The sequence below is a fragment of the Anser cygnoides genome, chromosome 2, assembly GCF_040182565.1.
Source record: "Anser cygnoides isolate HZ-2024a breed goose chromosome 2, Taihu_goose_T2T_genome, whole genome shotgun sequence".
NCBI classification, from domain to species: domain Eukaryota; kingdom Metazoa; phylum Chordata; class Aves; order Anseriformes; family Anatidae; genus Anser; species Anser cygnoides.
Genome location: NC_089874.1, coordinates 45,894,422 through 45,914,342, shown reverse-complemented (window position 1 = coordinate 45,914,342; position 19,921 = coordinate 45,894,422). Strand labels below are relative to the sequence as shown.

The 19,921-nt window shown below is 39.0% G+C and overlaps 1 protein-coding gene across 4 annotated transcripts in view; it reads left to right on the top strand.

Annotated features, from left to right (window-relative positions):
* The window catches only part of CPNE4 (copine 4), a 296,808-nt gene that overhangs the window by 163,650 nt on the left and 113,237 nt on the right, over positions 1-19,921 (top strand). For all 4 annotated transcript variants that reach the window (XM_066991980.1, XM_066991978.1, XM_066991981.1 and 1 more), the window contains one exon: positions 15,753-15,932. In XM_066991980.1, the coding sequence (XP_066848081.1) occupies positions 15,753-15,932 (180 nt within the window). The remainder of the gene's footprint in view (positions 1-15,752; positions 15,933-19,921) is intronic.

Genomic DNA, 19,921 nt, shown 5'->3' with positions numbered 1-19,921 from the left:
GTTGGAATAAGTCATTCAGTGCAGTATGGTGAAGTGTGTTTCAGGGTTGGCAGCTGGAGCTCCAAGCACACAACAGACTGAGAGGGAAGGGATTACAGACAGGACTTCTCACACACATGCAGCAACCTACCAGTGCCCCATCAGGGACAGAATCATTGTTTGAATGGTTATCAGGGCTCTGTCACCGAAATCTAAGCAGAGACAATACTGTTAGGATATATGCAAGCTGTGTCCTCCATGCTGCTCTTGTTTTCCACTGTGTGGTTCAGCCAAGATTACTCTCATATTTGATCACTACAGGGAGATATATATATATATATATATATATATATTTACTTTGCCAGTCTTTGGAAGGTGCTAAAGGTTCTGCTGTACTGTACCTGAGAGTACATAATGCCAGTCTTGGTTAGATAGGTGGCAGCCTCGTGGAGCTTTTCACAAGAGTACGTCTCAGTGAAGATGCATAAGTGTATTGCTGTAAATCTCTTCTAAATGGGAAGAGAATGCAAGAATGTGTTTCCTCTTCTGCCTTAAACCTTCAAAACAGTAACAATTTTCTTTAGTCATCCAGGTCTAAAGATAAACTTTCATCCAGCATTATTTACAGTTCTCATTTTCACTTCAAAAATGCCATGATGCTCAGAGAAGATATTGAAAAGAAGGCTTGTCAATCGGAATTTTAGAAGGGATATGTCAAGAACAGGTATTGAAATTATTTTTGGATGGAAGCATTGGGTATGCTTTCTGAATATATCAATTGAAAAACAGCATGACTAAAATATATTAGCATATTACTATGCAGAAAGGCCAGTTTAGAAAACATCTGTTTTATGCAAAACCCTTGAATGCATTTCACAATGCAGATACATAATAGCAGTGCTACTGATTTCCATTGTTTTCCATTTCCATTGTTTAGCAAGACATGAAAATGCATATTAGAGTTTTGTTGACTTCAAAATTACTGGCATCATGCAAAGACCTCAGATACATACACCATGAGAGAACTGAAATCCATTTAGAGCTTTCTTTTGCTTGTTGCAGGTTTAGTTTCACTGAAAGGTGAAGCATGGAGAACCTTACTGCCAAATGTAGTATTTCTTTGTGATTCGAGTACGGCAGCCTCTTTGGAGAAGAAAATATTTGTTCATATTTAGTTGCATTTGACTTTTTTATTTTTTTTTATTTTATTTTTTTAAGTGGACAAAATGCAGGACATTTTAGCCAAAATGTCTCTCAGTGATGTGTTCCATCCCAGAGGCAGCTCTCAGCCTTTCAGCAGTGTCGGCAAAATTAATTTTTCCCACCCTATGCATAAAGGCAAGGTGGCTCATGAATTACTTAGTGACTAATTAAATAAGTTCCATCACCCTGGTCCCCTGAGGCAGGTGGCATTGCAGCCTGGGGAAGGGGAAGTGTGAGGGCTGTGGACAACCTTGGGATTACCTTTTACAGGACTGTGTGCTCTGTATGCTGTTGGCTCTTTGGCAGTTAAGTTAAAACCATATAGTGCCGGGGCTGAACTGTCTCATTGTGGAATATACAGATTCTGCATCAGGAAATGGCTCTTCTTTGAAGTTGTCAGTGATCAGGTACATAAAATGTACCCTTTGTACTTGGTGTGTAAATCCCCAACTCCCTTTCCCTTATTGTGTGCAGTAATGTAAGGGGATGAAGAAAGAAATTGGAAGGTATAATTTCACCTTGATTGAATATACCTTGTCTTAGGTTCATCTCTTCATGCTATTAGACCTGTATTTTCTTAAGCTTACCACCTAAATAAGAAAGGAAAGCCTTGAAGTGAGTTTTCTTTGAGCCATGGAATTATTACCACCTTTTCAGACTGAATTAGTAAGTAAAGGTTTAATTAGCTTGTTGCTGGTCCGGGGACTGATTTGCCTCTGTATGGCACATCTGAAGTCTGTGCTATAAAGCAGGAAGAAATAATAGCTCTGACTGACAGGATCTGAAGGACAATGAGATTAGTTAGGAAATAAAGGGAGAGCCTGCAGAGATGGGAAATTGTTTAATTATAATGACTTGTTAGTAAAATGAAGTTTAGGGAAAAAAAATTTGGAGGAAGCACTGTAAAAACTGAATAATGTTAGAATCTTCTCTCTTGAATGAAAAATAATGAAAATACCCTCTGGAATGGAATGATGTATTTAATTAATTGATATAATTAGGGTGCTCTTGCAAATGCAGGCATAAGTGCTGAATTGTTTTTTTGTCCTTTACAGCCAATGAATTTTTGAAGACATTCAGTTATTTTCCTAAGAAATGACATAATTCTGTGTGTTGCCTTGTATCTGGTAAGGCACCTGATAAAGTAGAAAATCAGCTGCTGAAGAATATATCACAAACAAAGAAAACCTCCTTTCTGAGCTCAAAGCTCTGCTGTGCACAAAGGGAACTTCCTAATTTTTCTGTCCTTATCATGTCACATAACATGCTGCTAAAACTTTTGAGGGACTTACAGGATTTAGGCTCCCAACTACCTTGCAAATTCCAACTCTAGAGTAATACAATCATTAGCATAATATTGAATCACTATGGGGTATGTATAATTTATACCAATAAGCATGTATTTACAATACACAGAATATAATAGTAGGAGATACGGCTGGATACTTGGACTGCTTTTACTTAATGGTAGTACCCACAACACTAACACTTTCATTTATGATCAAATCTTGTGCTCAGTAGTTAAAAAGTCAAAGCGTAGCATACCTGCTGTTGCCAACAAGCATACAAAGGCTAGATTTGGTGTGCTCTGCTTATTTGTGCCTGCTTCACAACTATGCATATACCAACCAATTTTATAAATCCATCTCTGTGAATATAAAAGGTATTGACATGTATATGTGCTGTGTCTGTCTGATGTATGTGGGCATGTCAGGCATATTGTGTGAGAGCAACTGCAAGACACAATGCTTTCCAGGAGGGCCTGCAGCTGTTAGAGTAAGCAGCTGCTTGCTGCTCAAAGTGGTTGTGTGAGCAAGCCAGATTTAGTAAAAAAAAAAAAAAAATGGTCCCTGTATGTAATAGGTCCCTGACTGCGGTCATTCTCAGGGAAGAGAAAATTGTGGTCATCTCAGGTTAATATCTTATATCTTTGGGTAGCATGCATGTACATCAGGCTTAGTTACAAGATTTGGGTTTTTTAGAAGCCTTTTTGAAATACATATTCGCAAATAAATACATGAACCATAACTCACTGAGATCCTTCAAGACTAGTGCAAACCCAACAGACCCTGAGTTGGGAATCTGATAGGATGCTCTCTGCAAAACTGTAATATAGCTCAGCTACACTTGATCCCAGCTTCTCATCAGTTCGTTGTGTACTATTACACGCTAGAATATGTGCATATGGGTGTAACTGGGCTGAAAAACAAATAATGCCACATTCTATTGCCCTGTTATTTTGTGTGATAGCTCACAGAAAGGATTCCACTAATGTTCCTAGGTAACGGATCAGGCCTTTGGGCAGTTATAGTTTCAGCAAATGGCAACCCCCTTGACAAGTTTTTTTTTTTTAAGATGTGTGTGTAAAAGAAAAGAAAGAATGAGAGGTGCTTATCATGGACATGAGTCACAAGAAATCTGTTATTTTTCTTGGCAGCCATTCCAGCACAAGGTCCAAATTCCCCAGTTGTGTGGGAAGACAGGAGTTGGTTTAATAGACCTTTTAAATGGTTACTTTTGGTATAGGAATTCAGGAAAGCTTGATAAAGCGGTGTGTATCTTTAGTAGTAGTGCATTGCCTTCCTGCTGCTAATACCTCAATGATATAATTGATTTAGCAGTTGAATTGCAACACTAAAAGTTAATTAATAAATCTTTAATTATGAGCACTTCATTAGCAAATGAATTTCTTAAACTAACAACTTGACTAGGCCTGTATCAATTGACATAATTCATTAACCCGTATGAGAATCCATATTAGTTATGCTTAACTTACCTGAGTGTATGAGGCTGGAGATCTTTCTCAGTATAAATAAATTATCAAATTACTATTTATAGTCAGTTAATTAAAGAGCAAATTACTGAAGCAGTGTAGATTTCCTACTTGGTATAATGTAATCCCACTGATACTCAGTGAGCAAAGGATCTTCCCATCACTTTATTCTTCCCTGTCTTCAGTTACCTGCAATTTCATGAGAAATGCTATGATGCCAGATTTCTCTCCTTCTGGCCAATCTTGGGCAGTCACATGCTCTTCTGAAGGCCTCTTTGCAGGCTTAATTACTGCTCAACAGCAGCGAGCATCTGCACTTCTGTATGAATGTGCTGGCACTACACACAGTTGTCGAAATTCTAGTAAATCTCTTGCCCTCCAAGACAGCAAGTGAAGAAGAAACATGTATTTAACTGCTGTGGAAACCATTTGCCCAGGGTGCAAGTACCTAAAGGTGGCAATACTGTCAATTAATTCTGGAACTCAGTTTTGGTGTAATGAAAGGTGGAATTAGCAAATAAATACTTCGCATCCAGATTGGAGTACGTTTTAATGCATTTCTTTGTAGCCCAACACTGCAGCAGAGTCCAGTTGTGTGCCACACTGTTCTGGCAATGAACTGAGGACTCCCTAGCAATGGCATTTGGGAAAAAAAAAAAAAAGAGAGAGAGAGGCTTTCAGATACCTGGCAGATTTTAAATCATATTCTCTGAACAAGTCATGTTGTAGCATTTTTTGTTGCTGTCATTCAGGCAAGGGTCCTGCGTTGCATTGGGAATCAAAAAAAAAATAATATATATATACATATATATATATATACACTAATCAAAATTTACTTTGAAACTAAAGAACTTAAAATTTAGCTGATCAGGAAACATTAAAATACCATCTCTATTGGGGAAAGCAGTTAAGTAATGCATACATTCCTTGATAAAAAGCTGTCCCTTCTTGCACAAAAATAACCAACAAAACTTTGTATCTCCCTACCAGCAGACTGAAAATGAGCAATCAGATAACAATGAAATTGAAACTGTCAGTGAAGACCTGTATTCCCAAGGCTCACTTTCTAAGTGAGGGGAAACTGTGTGGAGAATATATGGCTGAAAATGAGCTTTCAAATGGCTGCATAATGCACTGACTTTCAGCCCCCTGTCAGGCACCGCACTGCCTGCTAGCATTCTATGGCTAATAGAAAGTGAAGCTAAATGGTATGATATATAAATATTTTTGTTGCCACTTTGAAGAACCAGTCTTGTCCTCTACAAAAAGTCTGTGTCCTTAGGGACATGCAAATTGAAAGAAGATTGAATTGAAACACTAGACCTAAAAAGAAGGTTGGGTAATAATAAATGGCAATTTTCACAGCATTTGAACATCTGGACTGTATGTGGAATATAATGTAAAGGAAGATTTAGCATCCAGGCTTCAGGGCTCAGCTTTGAGGTAGCATTCTAGAGTTTTGAATGAAAAACTTATTTTATTTTTATGCCAATGAAATTGCATTTGAGTGGGTCTCAGCACCTTATCCCATGAACCGATGCAGTTCATTACCCACTCGTGTTGATGTTCGCTGAGTGCTTGTTAGATACTCAGGGAGCACAGCACGTGGGTATCTCCTTCCACTGAAAGATCTCTGTGAGGCCCTTCTTCAGTGCTCGTGGCTGGGTCGGGATGTGTTGGCTACCTCAGAAGCAGAACTCTTTATTTCCAGAGTTTGGATAGCTGTCAATGTTTGATTGTTACGGCTATGAAGGCCTTACCAGAGTAAGACAAAGGGAAGAGTAAGATAAAGGGCTTTGATGTGAGTAATTCCATTTACTGTCTGAACCCTCTAGCAGGAGTAGCATAATCATTGCTTGTTTCAATTTAATGACTCTGCAGGAGCTAAACTGGTACAGGCGAGAGCGCAGCTCTCTTACTGCTGCCGGCTCCAAGACACACCTCAGTCCATGGCCACGGTCACACTGGAAGGAATGGTCTCCGGAATATTGTCTCCTGCAGCTGCTGGCCTTGTGCAAAGGCAGCCTCAGGGAGATGGCTGGACACCCCCACAGGGATGGGAGAGCCTGTGGCAGCAGGAGAGAGGAGGCACTGGGGCTGGGAGCCCAGGGCTCAGAGATGCCACTCTTTCCCTGTTATGGAAGTACTGTCTGGCTTAGCTTCTGCTCCTGCTGCATGTCTCTGATCTTATATTCTGCAAGGAGTAGACTTTGTCCAGGTGACAGAAAGATTGGGTTTTGATATAAATTTATATTTAAATCATAGAATCAATTATGTCTATATATTTATATCTCTGTCAAGACTGTGCACTGATATAAGCAAACTTGAAGCATTAAAAGTGTGCTTTCAGTAGCTGAAAACTCAAACGGACCAGCTGGAGTCTCATGGAGCTCCTCAATATTTTTTTAAACTTTGACTTTAAGTCATGTGTATCCATTTAAGATGGGTGTTAATACAGAAAGGTAGCTCTTGAGCTATAGTAATTTGCCGTATTTGGTAGACAGCATTAAAACCGGAGGGACAGTGGTAATTCACATTTAACAGAAGTCTGCCCAAAACACTTCTGGAGTGGGAACAAATGATTTCAGAGATAGACAGGGAGGGTTCTTTGGGCAGCTTTTGGAAAATCACCTGTTACTGACACTGTGATCACAGCAGAGGCTCCTATATGAAAATGTCCCCACAGCAGATAAGAGCATTAAAGTTCTGGTATAGCATTTACACTAAGCAGTAGCTCTCTTTGGGGAGTGCCAGTTCCATCTCAACAGGCTGGTATTACACTACAAATTATTTCATGTACCTCAAATTAAGTAAAGTAACAATCGTAAAAGTCAAGGCTTTAAAGCAACTAGTTGTTTAGAAATGCAAGCCTAAATTTTTGGATCTCCATGAGGGTGTTTTTTTATCTCTGGCTGACAGCTTGTAGCTAATTATGAGGACAATTCATGGTTTAAGAAGTCATACTGCTGAAAGAGCTTGCACAATCCCTCTACTAAGGCATGAGCCCTTACCAGGGCAACGGTAACAGGGTCTGAAAGACCAGAGATCCCTGAGCACCTGGGGGAAGCCACTCCTGGAGGCTCCAGCTTCTGCCTTGGCTCAAGGAAGGACAAAATCCTTATGCTGTTTTACAGGAAATTCACAGTCTCACGAAGAAGTTGCCCAAGTCTTTTCTGAATACCTGAAGTGACATTCTCTCTTCAGATTTGGTCTTCTGATCTCTATCAGGGCTCAGGATATTACACATAAAAATTCAGAATTACAGATGTTCCCATGTTAAATGCAACAAAACGTAAAAAGTCTTCTGGAAAAGCCAGTTATTACTGTCTTGCTAAGTTACCACGGTCCTTTCAGTGTTCTGTCCACTTAATCATTGTTCATTGGAAAGACCTTAATTTACACTGAGTTAATGATACACTCTAAAGAGATATCATGCTTTTCGGGTTCACTGAAATGTTCTTTAACTGGCTCTTCAAAACTGGCTGGAATATTCACAGTGCAGCAGCTAATGCAAGAAGTATTGTCCTTTATAACCCAAGGTCAAGAGACAGAAAAAGCTTCATGTTTTACAGATTTTACATACTGAAAATGTTCTGCAATTAGGCTCAGAGAAGGTGCTACGCTTAAGTTTGTCCTCAGTTAAAATTTCAGAGTTGGAATTCTTTGCTCTTCCATGTTTTATGGTTTTATGCCAAATCCTAATTCATAGGATACAAATGAAAATTGCAACACATGAAAACAGAACAAAGGGGGAAACCACATAGAAAAGTTAATAGCCTGGTGGTTAAGGTGGTCACCTGTGAGAGAAGGGACAAAAGTTAGCATTTCTGGTCTGAATCAAACATAGCAGAGACCTTGGTCTGAATCTCTGATGTCCAGGAGAAGCAGCTGAGTTATTTTCAAATTTTTCTGGGCCTAAGTTTCACCAAAACTATGTGGCCTTCAGAATTATTGTTTAAACTAAGTTCATGCTCCAATGAAACTTTCACTGGAAAAGTGAAAGATGGTTACCAACTAATCATCTACATACTTACTGCTACACTGCAATTATGACTCATCCCTCCGTTAACCACATGTGCTTTGCATAGTTGATTACTATGTGTATATGTTAGATACTTTTCATTTTAGTCCTAGGAAAAATTAGTCTTCTAGTCCTTTTGTCTTACAAGGCATTTTATCTTTTTAATATTTTAAGTGTTTTTAATATTTTAAACACTTTAATATTTTTCTTAAAATCAATATAATGTTAATTAACTTTAATGATAACATGTTAATATTTAATATTTGTATGTGGTGTTAAAAATACTTTGTTGGTTTTTTTTTTTATTATTATTACTTGGAAGGGTAATTTTTAAATATTGATGGTAGGAAATAGTGGGTCACAATCTACCCAGATTGTATCAGTCTAATCCAACTGAAGCTGTTGAAGAACCATGGCAGAACAGGAATCCCAGAACTGACAAACGCAGATGGAGTCCAATCAGTAATGTTATCACGAAAGCAGTCAAAGATCCAGGGGGATTACATGAAAGTCTCCCAACGTAGCAACAATTTTAATTAGTTTGCTTTCATTGCACTCCATACAGTGACTAAAAATCATTGCTGTGGCCCAGACTTGGGATTTGTGACATTAGGATGAAAAGACTTTAGCAACCTTTAACTCCCTAAACTAAAATTATGTATGTACAGCCTTCAGAGTAGGTGTATGAATGTATTAGGTGAGTGCTAGCTTTTTATCTCCTATATCAGATTTTCTGAAGAACAAAGAGACCATTGTACTTTCCAGTCTTCATGCGACCTAGAAAGCTCAGACATACCAAGGAGGTCAATGATAATTCCTAGAAAGTGGGGTTTTGTAGCCTACCCAGAGATCTCTTTTATTCCAGAAAACTGGAGATTCCCTTGGCCCAAGGGCTCCCAACCAGTTTAGGTCCTGCTTTTTTCATACTGGGTAGCATCACTCCCATCCCTCTTGAAATTATCTCTGTGTTCAGCTCTTGAATAACATTAACTGGTTGTTAGCACTACACATTCCACGTTGTTTTACAGGTTTTATAGACTTCAGAATTTGGGGTTGCTCAGCTGAGACTCTGAAATCTATACTGGCTTGTATTCTTCCAGGGATCAGTATAGATCCTCTAGTGCAATATTGCATGCCTCCTAAGCTATTGTAGTTATTATTTTGTTTCTGAGTGGATGAGAAAAAATGTATGCAAGCAGTTGTAAACAATGACATTTCTATTTTCTTTTCAAAGCTATGGTTTTATAAAGCAAACTCCATCCAGGAATTTCTCAAAGAATTTGTACATAATATACATCATTAATTATCTCAGTTTCCTGGTTAAGAACAATAAAAAGTAACTGAGAAAGATGAGGAATTAAGCAGAGGACAGTTATTGGCTGTGAACAGAGAAATGGGCTTCCTTAACAAAGAACTTTCCAAATAAGAAATAATGCTGCTTCTTTGCTATCACCTCAGGGACTGGAGCCCCCTGAGGCCTGGGCTGTTCCTCTGTCTTTGTTTTTCCAGTGCTTGTCAGCAGGCCTTCCTGGTCATGACTGGGAGGTTTACAAGCTATCTAGTATTTATATCACATAAATAAAATAAAATACTTGCAGATAATTTCCAGACCATTCATGTTAAATGCTTCTCTTCCAGCCAATCTGTGGCCAAAAGCATTTTGCCAGTGTTGTCAGGATTTTCCTTAGCTTTGAGCTCCATCACCTAAAAAGAGTTAAAGGTCTGCTGGTTTCTTTTCACTGTTTTCAAACATAAATTAAATTGAAAACAAGGGCTATAAATTATAGTGACCTTTGGGATGACTTTTTGTTTGTGGAATAGAGATGTGATGGTGCGAAAGTGATGTTAATAATAATAAAAAATATTAATAACATCCTCAGGAGCTGCCAAGCAAAGTGTAAATTGCTTTCTGCTTGATATCAAATTTTCATGTAAGGTACTGTATCATGGAAATTTTCAGTCTTGTTAGAATTCAGATGACCTAAAAATAATGCTACCCCTTTACCTCTGTACATTTTGTCATCTCAGCTGACAAATGTGATTTTTCTGGATTTAATCAGCATTTTATAATGGCTTTTGCTGAAAATACAGCCTTTTGTTTTTCCCTTGGTGGTCTATAAAATGTGTGGGGAACAGTAAATTCAATTTTTTGGTCTAAGAACTTGCTGAAATAACAGCCACAAAGAGTGTGCTTTGGCTAAATAGCTGCACCCACACTCTAGTGGAATTTACATGTTTATGGCTTTTCAATTGTTTTTTTGTTTTGTTTTGTTTTGTATTGTTTTTTAATTAAGAAAAAACACCAAAGGAAACGCAGGACAAGAAGGACAAGAATAAGTTTTAAGATCATGGTTCTGTAGACCAAAGATTTTTGTTAGCTCATTAGGCAGCCATATCATTACCAGCTATAGCATTCCCATGCTTTTTCATGAGTGATCAAAATTTCACAATCTTCTTTTGATGAGAAGACAATGAATTCTCCACAGCCCTTTGACTCTTGGCTGCTCAAAGTTGATACCTCAAAGATATCAAGTAACATCCACTTAAAATTTTGGGGGGGGGGGGGGTTGTCCTAGTTATGTGTTTACAAGAAATAGCTGGTATCTATTTGTTCTCCATTCTATCTGTCCAGGATGAGTGAGTCCTCCACAGAGCTGACCTGTGCTAAATCCTCGTGCAGAGCCTTGAGGCACAGAGCTCCAGGACTTAGATAACTCTCTATTTCCGTGGTTCCCAAGGGCACAATAGGAAAGCTGTGTTTATGGTCATTTTTAAGCCTTAGATACCAGGTGAACTTCACCAGAGTGAACTTCTGCCTGATCCTTGTTCATCCTTGTGTATGTAATAGCTTATACTTAATCTAATTTTGATAGAAAAAGAAAAAAAAAATCCCCTCAGGCTGGCTTCTTCTCCTTTACTTCAGTTTTCAACTGAAGGTAGAAAATGGAGAGGAGATCCTCAGCCTGTACTTTAACAACTGTGCTACTTCCATCAGTGTAATTATAGCTAGGATGAAGAATCTTTTCCTCATGGAAGTTACCAAGTTTATCACAGTTTTACAGAACTCACTGCTTTTCTGTAGCTCACAGAGGAAAAGATGCAAACAGCATGAGAAGCCTGAAATTTATTATTTGTTCATCTGTCCTTTGAGTTTTCTTTAATTTGATGTTGTCTGACTGCAAAGGCAGTTCTGTAGTTCTTCAGCTGTGATGGTGGATAGATGGGAAACCAGGAAAACACTTCTGCTAACTGTCCATGCACAGCAAATAATACTGAGAGAAAGCTTTCAGACCTGGCTTCCAGCTTCCTCTGGATTTGATGGGAGGATTCAGAAGGCCCAAAGCAAAGCCTGGTAAGGTAGATAAGATTAACCTGAAGAAACAGAGAAGAAATAGTAAGAAGGTTAGGGATGCCTGTTTGATTCTGTTGGCTGGAATGCCTGCAATAACCTAATCAAACCTCCAAAGTTTGGGGTAGGAAAAGGTCTTATGGTCCTAGAAGTCCTTTTCAATATTTTAGTTCGTTCTACTGAGATGGAGCTTTATGCTGTGGAGGCCTACTTTGGTGTTTGTATGTCATTCACAGTTCCCTAAGGGGAAGCTCACAGGGTGGCTGCATCCAGATGGGCCTGCCAAGTAATCCTAGCTAGTCAGCAGGGTGCCGCCTTCTGTGGAGTGACAAGGGCCTAAAGAGATGAAGAGGGAAAGCAGCATGAGTCCATCCCGGGAGGGGAAGATGCAAGTCCTTTTTTCTGTATAAATTGTCCTTGAAGGAAATGTGCTGCTAAAGCTGTACCACAAAGCAGATGTTCAGACCCTGGTGGCAGCTGAAGCACTGCTCTTTTTAAGGTCAGTTTTAGCTGATGACACAGCTGAAAGGTGCATGTTGCTGTCCATTCTTTCTTCTGAAAAATCATCCTGCTTTAATGAATTGGAGAAATTCCCTGTTCCAGCAAAGTCCAGAAATAGCAGATGGCTCAAACGTCAGGTGTCAACAAATCCAAAAGCTGTGGGCATGACCCTTGTCTGTGTCCTGAGAAATCCACCTGCCCTCAGGGTTAGGTTGCCCAAGAGTTCCATGTTCTCTGTAACAAGAGAAAAAGTTTAAGTGCTGCTTGTTTGTAGCATGCTGTTGTTGAACTTAAAAGCTCTCTTCAGCAAAAGTAATGGAAATCTAATATGGTTGATGGTGTTCATCATTCTGTTTTGGCATGCAGGTGATGTCTTGTCAGCTGCTGGTTGATGTCTCGTCAACTGGACTTGTGCTCAGGGCTAGACTCTCTCTCTGAAGCATATCTCCAGATTTCACTTCAGTGAATTTACTGAATTGCTCTGCTCACCCGTGCTTCTCTAGCATGAATCAAACCTGATGGTTACTGGTGCTCAGCCCTGCAGCACGGTAGTGAAAACGAGGGAATGGAGCCGGACTTCCTGTGCTAAGGACTGTGTTAGACTTTCTAGGCAACGCATAGAGTAACTGTGAAATACTGCTGACAAAGCAGACTGGGAACAGGGCAGACTAACAGGGCTTAATGCTATTGTACGCTGCTTGCTGCTGAGAGGGGAATGAAGAATTTTCTATCACTGTGGAGCTGTTGGCATTGCTTCTTTCGATATAGATTTTTCTCACGTAATCCAATACTCTGACATGCTGGCTTGATGTATCATCTCAATAATGTGGGAAGACTGGGGAAATTCAGTGGAATGGCTTTATTTCAGTACAGTGTCTGTCAAGGGAAGGTTGTCAGTCAGTCACAGGCTGGAAAAAGCAAACAGTGTCCTACTGCTATGCGAGACTGAAATTCTTAATGTCACTGTGGCCAGACCTGTGCCTCCATTTTCAGGCACTTCACTCCATTGAGCAGTCACATATTTAACCTGTGTTGAGCATAAGTATAAATCTGCATTTCACAGTGGAGAGCTGTTTCCCCACATCCCAGCAGCAGTGTGCCAGAGATGAGGAGAAACAATGACAGAAAAACTTCGGTTACTGCTTGAGGAGAGCTGCCATACCAGTTAAACAATTTAAATGATTTGGTTGCCATTAAATTAGCATTTTACACGGCTACAAGGAATGAATTTAGGAGATTACAGTGGTTATACAGAATAGTTTAAAACAGAACATTTAAATGTTTTAATTATGGGATCTCTTGCTTCACTGTTTCATGAAATGACTGCTCTTCTGCAAGTGGATCAAATCACTTTCCACTTAGAAGAGATCTCAGGACATCCCATTCAACTGACTGGATACCTGAAGTAGTGAGTATTTCATGTTGTAGCGGTTAGAGAGAATTCAAGCCACTTTAATACCAAGTAGAGATCAAAAATTTTTTGAAATAGTCTTAGTACCTGAAGTAAGGTATCTAAAATCCTTTCCTACTTACATTATTCTTATTGTGCTTTGCATCATTGTTATCAGAACCATCATTTTTTGCCTAGACTAAGCAAAGGGATTAAGAATTGAGCTTGTAAGTAAGGCTGCTTTCTTTTATGTGATGGTTTTGTCATAGTCAGAGCACATTGACACAGCCATGTGAGGAGACAGCACTGGTACCACTGGTTTGCATCTGTTTGATGACTGGTAGCACCTGTTTGATGATTAACTAAGGGATTTCAGCTGTTAGAGCTGTCAATCTGACACCTTTCATGAGCACTAAAATAAATCTCTGCTAACAGGAACTGATGATTTTTTTTCCCACTTTTGATTTACTTGACTCTTTGTGTCCTTGCCGATAACTACTAGCAAGGCTAATGTGTTATAAACTCTGAAAAGTGAAGCAAGTGGCTGTCATTTTTTGCACAACAGATGCTCCTGATCAGGAATCAGACAAAGGATCTCATCACTCTTCCTCTGAGCAATTTAATTTGTCCGTTCCATGGCACACCAACCACCTCCTGTCTTGTGACTGATGTGCCCAAGTCCTCCTTCGTTTTAGGATCAGTTCTTTTAATCTTATAGAATTATCAGGGTTTTGTTTTTATTTTGTACCAAAGCAAAGAGCCTGAGAAAAAGAAAATTGCTTCCTTGCTTTCGCTGTCACCAGTAATGCATCATAATGAAAAGTAGCAAAGACCTACTTCAAAAATAGGAAACCCAAGTACTGCATTTTAAGAGAACTGGAAAACACTCAGAGAGCGCTTTTTTTTTTTTTTTAGGAATTAAGAATGTAGATTCATTGGTGTTTCTTCAGCAGTTGTAAGGCTTGGACGTAGTGGTAAGCAGCATATAATGCATCAGATTCTTGTAATGCTACTTGGCGAGGTAGAAAAATTGATATATTTTTATGAAAAGTTGTTTGCTATCTATCCAGTTCTCTACTCCTTAGTCGTGCAAGTTGTCCAAAATGAGTAATTTCTTGGGGTTTTGCTTGCTTTTTCACTTAGTTTGATAAAACTGTATCACTCTGCTGCTCTTCTGTAGTGATGGATTGGCACTGCTGGAGATGTAAATTCTGTAGTTATTCTATAGTTAATTTCACAGTTATTATCCCTAGATAATCACAGAGCAAGTTATCCCATACCACTCTGCCACTGTTGTTTGCAATGACCACTTAGGGGAAACCCAGACCATATTTTTCATTGAGGGAAAGGAAATTTCTCATTGTCTCCCATGATCTCTCTGCTAAATCTAAGCGCAGAAATATTGCTGTGACCAGGAGGTTCTTTGAGTATATATGCTGAGCTAAAAATTGCTTAGCAGTAGGGAATGAGCTAAAGGTTGTTATTACCTTTGTTAAGTAAAATTAATGACATCTAAAGATATGAATATATGCTCCAAAGTGATCAAATTATGACCAGGTGGAGAAGATTTGGCCATCCAATAATAGACTAGCAGACTGTATGTGGCAAGTCATCTCCAAGCTAAAGTGAGGTATGCCAGCTTCAGTTGTCTTAGCTGTGCTAAAAACATGTCTTGGCTCAATTATTGTGATTAAACTGAAAGGGGATAACTTGCTGAGGCATGATAACTTTAACATATTTGATTGTTTGTCTCATTTGTTTTTAAATGGTTCCAATAAGAAAATAAGACCAGCTTGGTGAAGTAACAAGTCTTGTAGGGATTTAGTTCAAACCATCCTTATAGCATTTATAAGATTTTTCTCTTTTTTTCCTGACTGGCCAAATTCATCCTTAGTGTAGTTCTGTTGATCACAATTGAATTGTTTTGTAGATGGTTTTACGTGAATTTACTTTCCACAGTCTGTGCTATTGTCTCCACTGAGTTCTGTATTTTTGTGACATCTTCCCTCTGCTGGAGCTGACTGTGGCTGGATCTCTCTCAGCCTTCCTCTGTTGATCACATCCTCTCCTTCTGCCTGATTTAATATCCAAACATCGTTTCACTAAAAGCTGCCATTATAAGCTCCCTAGAATTGTCCCACCATCAATGGTTGGAGCAACACAGCCAGCACAAGACAGTTGCTTTGCTTGTGCTCAGCAACTGGCTCTGCCTTCTGTCTGATCTCATATACCCAGCTGGGGACAGTCATTGTTCACCCTGCAAAGGAGGCTGCACGCTGTGCCCTGTGTTCCTACCAAGACCTTCCAAAGATGTGCTGGAAGGGAGAGGCAAGGAAAGTTGGCCTTGCCTTGTGCGCACAGCCAGCCCTGCACAGAAAAGGCAGCTATGGCTATAGCTATGGCAGCTATGGGGCCTGTGGTCACGGTCACAGCTGTCAATCCTGATAACTGAGCAAAACTGTGTTTGAAGGACTCATCATAGTCCATCACTGCTAGAACGAGAAGCCACTCATACGACCTCTTTTCCATTTGGCAGGTTGACAGGACAGAAGTGATTCGAACCTGTATAAATCCCGTCTTCTCCAAGCTGTTCACAGTGGACTTCTATTTTGAAGAGGTGCAGCGGTTGAGGTTTGAAGTCCATGACATTAGCAGCAATCACAATGGGTTGAAGGAGGCAGATTTTCTTGGTGGCATGGAATGCACTCTTGGACAAGTAGGTATCACTGCTATTTTTTTCTCGTCACTAATGTTTTCAATGTATATGAAATATATCATTTGGTTAAAAGACTGATGGGTGAGATTTGTCATTCATGACAAAATTCTTAATCAGTGCTTTGAACAGGATAATTAAGAATTTCTGCTGGTTTGATTTACTGCTGTGTAGTGGAGCTTCAAGTCAGCCAGTTCTGTAGGAAACAGCATCAGCAATTGGCTGTGTACAGTAAAAGCACAAACTCATTATGTCAGTGCTAATAGATAGGCTGATTTGGGAGAAAGTTGTGGTTCCTAATGCTACATGGGATTTAAAGCAAGTTCCACGTCCAAGGTTTGCTTACAAATACACTTTATTCACATAGTGTAGTGCCTGGTGATGTGGCAAATAGAGAGATAGAGTTGGATACATTTCCCTGACTCTCAGTCATCCTAAAGTTAGATGTCTAGACTAAGTTACTCTTCTGATTTCCATCTTCAGTTCAATGGAGAGAAACAGTTCCAGAGGTTGATTCATTCCACCTGAGACACCCATCATAGTATAGGATAAATTGCCTTCATGAGATACCTGTCTTTCTCCATCACTTATCAAGAGAGTCTAGACATCTGGCTTAGAGTACATACCTAACTTTTTTGGTGACTAAATTTAAGGGTGATGAGTCTTACCCACAGGATCGATATCTAGAGGTTGTTGGAGCCAGGTCTGCAGCAAATTTTTATATTGCTGACTGATAGCATGCTACAGTGTCCCAGGTATCACAGAATTTATTTCCACCTGGCAGGCTTTTTGTTGTGTAGGGCCTTATAACACAGATCTCCGTTCTGTCCATAATAGTAATGCTGAGGATGGTCTCAGTTTCATTAAGCTGAGTGTAAACTGGGTTTCCAGTCTGTGGTCTGGTGTAGATTGGGTGGTGAGATCAAGCAGTGCTTTTGCTTAGATTATTTTTTTTTAGTGTTTCCACATAAACTTCTGCACAGTGTTACTTGCAATGGAAGATGCTGCAAAGATTTTGTTTCTTATTTCTCACCTTCTGTTGTTCCTTCAGCATCCACTGCACATTAATCCCTTTGTTTCTCTTCATGCTGTTGTTTAAGAATGGTCAAAGCCATTTGGATCAAACAAGCTGAAAAAGAAGTCTACTCAGTGAGAGAATTAATAAGAAATATATATATACCTACTAACTTGAGAGCTTAACATGAAAGTATTGGTAGTTAGTAAAGTCTGTTCTTTTTTGACAGACTTGTGGGTATTTTGTGGCCTTAATCAATGAAAATAAACTATTCCTATAATGCCAAGGAGAATGAGAAAGAAAAAGTTATTACAATGTTTTTCTCTCCTAATTGACTTGAAAACGAGGGGAAAAAAATGTTGTTGCTGCTGCCAGTAGCATAAACATGTCTTTATAATGATTTGATCTCTATAAGTAGCACACAGCTGGGTTGGTTGCAGTGTAATTTTAATGGTAACCAAGAAAAAATAATAACAGTGTGAAATCTGTTCACAGTAACATAGCCTCGAGGGCTCTTATCCCATGCTTAGACTTTTTTGCTGTTTTATTTATTTATTTATTTTTATTATTCCACTTTCTAGTTTGTTTGTTTGTTTTAACTTTATATAGTTTCTCAACTGATTTTAAATCCCAAGTTGTTAGTGCTGGGATTGTCATCGAAGCAAAGCCATTATGAGGAGTTCAAATTGAAACTCTTACAGCACAAGCTATATATATGGAGCTTAGAGTCAGATTTAGCTGTTTGTTTTAATTATTGCATTTTTTTTATGATGATAATAGAGTCTTGGCTTTTCCTGAGCTATTTTTGACATGAATTTGTTGATCTACATCAATTTAATGTCTGAATAAAATGCTGTGATTTTGCGTGCTGTGTGTTCCTGCCTGTCAAATCACTTTCCCATTGCAAGTAGGTCTTATCTGTGACATCCAGACAGGCTGTAGATTTCAGGCATAGTCTGAAAGACTGATTCCCTACCTGCTCCACACGAATGTGCCAATTTCTTTTGCTCTGTTCTAGGTAATAGCTGATCTAGAAGAGATTCACTGTTACCTGGACCTGTTGGTAGATCATCATTTAGATGTATCGTAAACCTACATTTTTGCCCACATTATGTAATACTCCTACCTTAAAGAAAATTATCAGAGTAATACGTAGTGGGAAAGGCAAGAGAATGGTTATGCAGTAGGCTGACAGAAACTCTGTCGTTCTTTAGGAATACCAGTCTGGGTACATCTTACATGCAGCCTAATTAGTACAAGTCTATTGGAAATTTGGGATCTTGGATGAGAAAGATGGAGAAATGCAGTCCTTCGGAAAGTGTCGTTATTAATTGCCCTCTCCCAAATGCTGTAATGAATCTGTGTCCCAAGAGAGTAATAAGAGCTGTAGCCTGTTAGGTCCTGAACATACACTGTCCACGGATACCCTGCTGGATATTCAGCAACAATTTTCTCTACTGTTCCTGCTGGGACAAGCCAATTTTGTGCCTCTGCTGGTAAATAGTGTGGTTAACAGCATCCTGGCATGCAGTCAGTTATATCTGGACGTGAAGAAGAGATATGTCAACAGGCATTCCATATGCTGCAGTATTTATACGCAGTACAACAGCTAGTCATGGATAGATGCCTGCTGAGTGTACATAACAAAAACTCCGTGCACTAAATAAATACATTTCCTTAAAGTGGTTTGTTTTTTCATCATGATACTCAGGAGTTCCCCTTTCATATAAAACAGTAGCAGATCATCTCTTGAATATTTAGGGAGGGGTTTAAATGATGTTTTTTTTGTTTGTTTGTTTGTTTGCTTGCTTGCTGTTGTTGTTTTATTTTGTTTTAGAGTACTAAAAATCTGTTCCTTTCACTCTGAAAGGCTCCATTTACATTCCATTTTACCAGCAACTTCAGGGTGTCCTGGTAATGTGCTGAATTGCAGAATGCTAGCAAATATGTTCTGTGCAAAAGCTAGTTGCCAATTGGTATGCTAATAAGATCAAGAAAGCCCTAAAATATTAGAGAAGGTACTAAACTTGAAAGTTCAAACAAATTTTTCTCAGTTAGTAGCATCATCTTAAAATGTGGTCTGTTTTTATAGTAGCTTATAAAATGGAGTTTCTTAAGGAACTTTACATTGACAATAAGTACTATACTCTAACCAATTAAGCTTTCCAAGCTGTATTATTTATTACTTAAATAAAGTGAAATTGCCAAATAGTAGGTTAAGATGCATAACAGCAGACTGTGCTTTTTAAAAAAAAATGTTAATATTTTTCATGTTGCAGTTCATTTCTAAGTAACTGTATAAAAATATCTAGTATCTATCAATACCACTTTTTAGCAGTTAATGAAGTGGTACAGTCCTATGGCATACAGAATCATACACTTAAGCAAAGATACTATATGGTGTTGTGCTTTTAACCTAACAAAGATTGTTTTGAATTTGAAGCATACTTGTGAAATTCTGGAAGGTTTTTGCTGCATGTGACCACTCTCTTCACTTGGAGCGTGAGTGTTGGGATAGAGCAGTGGTTTGGCACTGTGCTTTCCACTGCAGTGTTAGTGCCTTGGGATGCTCCATCAGGTTCTGCATCTGACTTGGTCTTCTGGCTGATTCTAGCTCTGCAACGTAGTTACCGTTCTTTGCATAGACACTGCTAAGCATAGGTACCAGTGTCTTGGTGATAAGTAGTGAAATCATGATGAGTAATATTTTAACAGCTATTTCGGGACATCACTTTATAGAGGTTACTTCTTGTTTTCATACAGGTGCTTTAGGTGCTATGAATCACCTCATCCTTGTTGCTGGTTTTACAGATACTGTCTGCAACAGTAAATTCTTCCCTTTCTCTATGCCCTTTTAATCACTTTCCCCTTCCACATCCCTAGGAACAGTGTTCAGGCACTCACTCTGACTAGTCACTTCCAACTGAATCCCCATTTAATGAAGCTTTTGTATTTCTGTTGCTTTTTCGTCACTCAG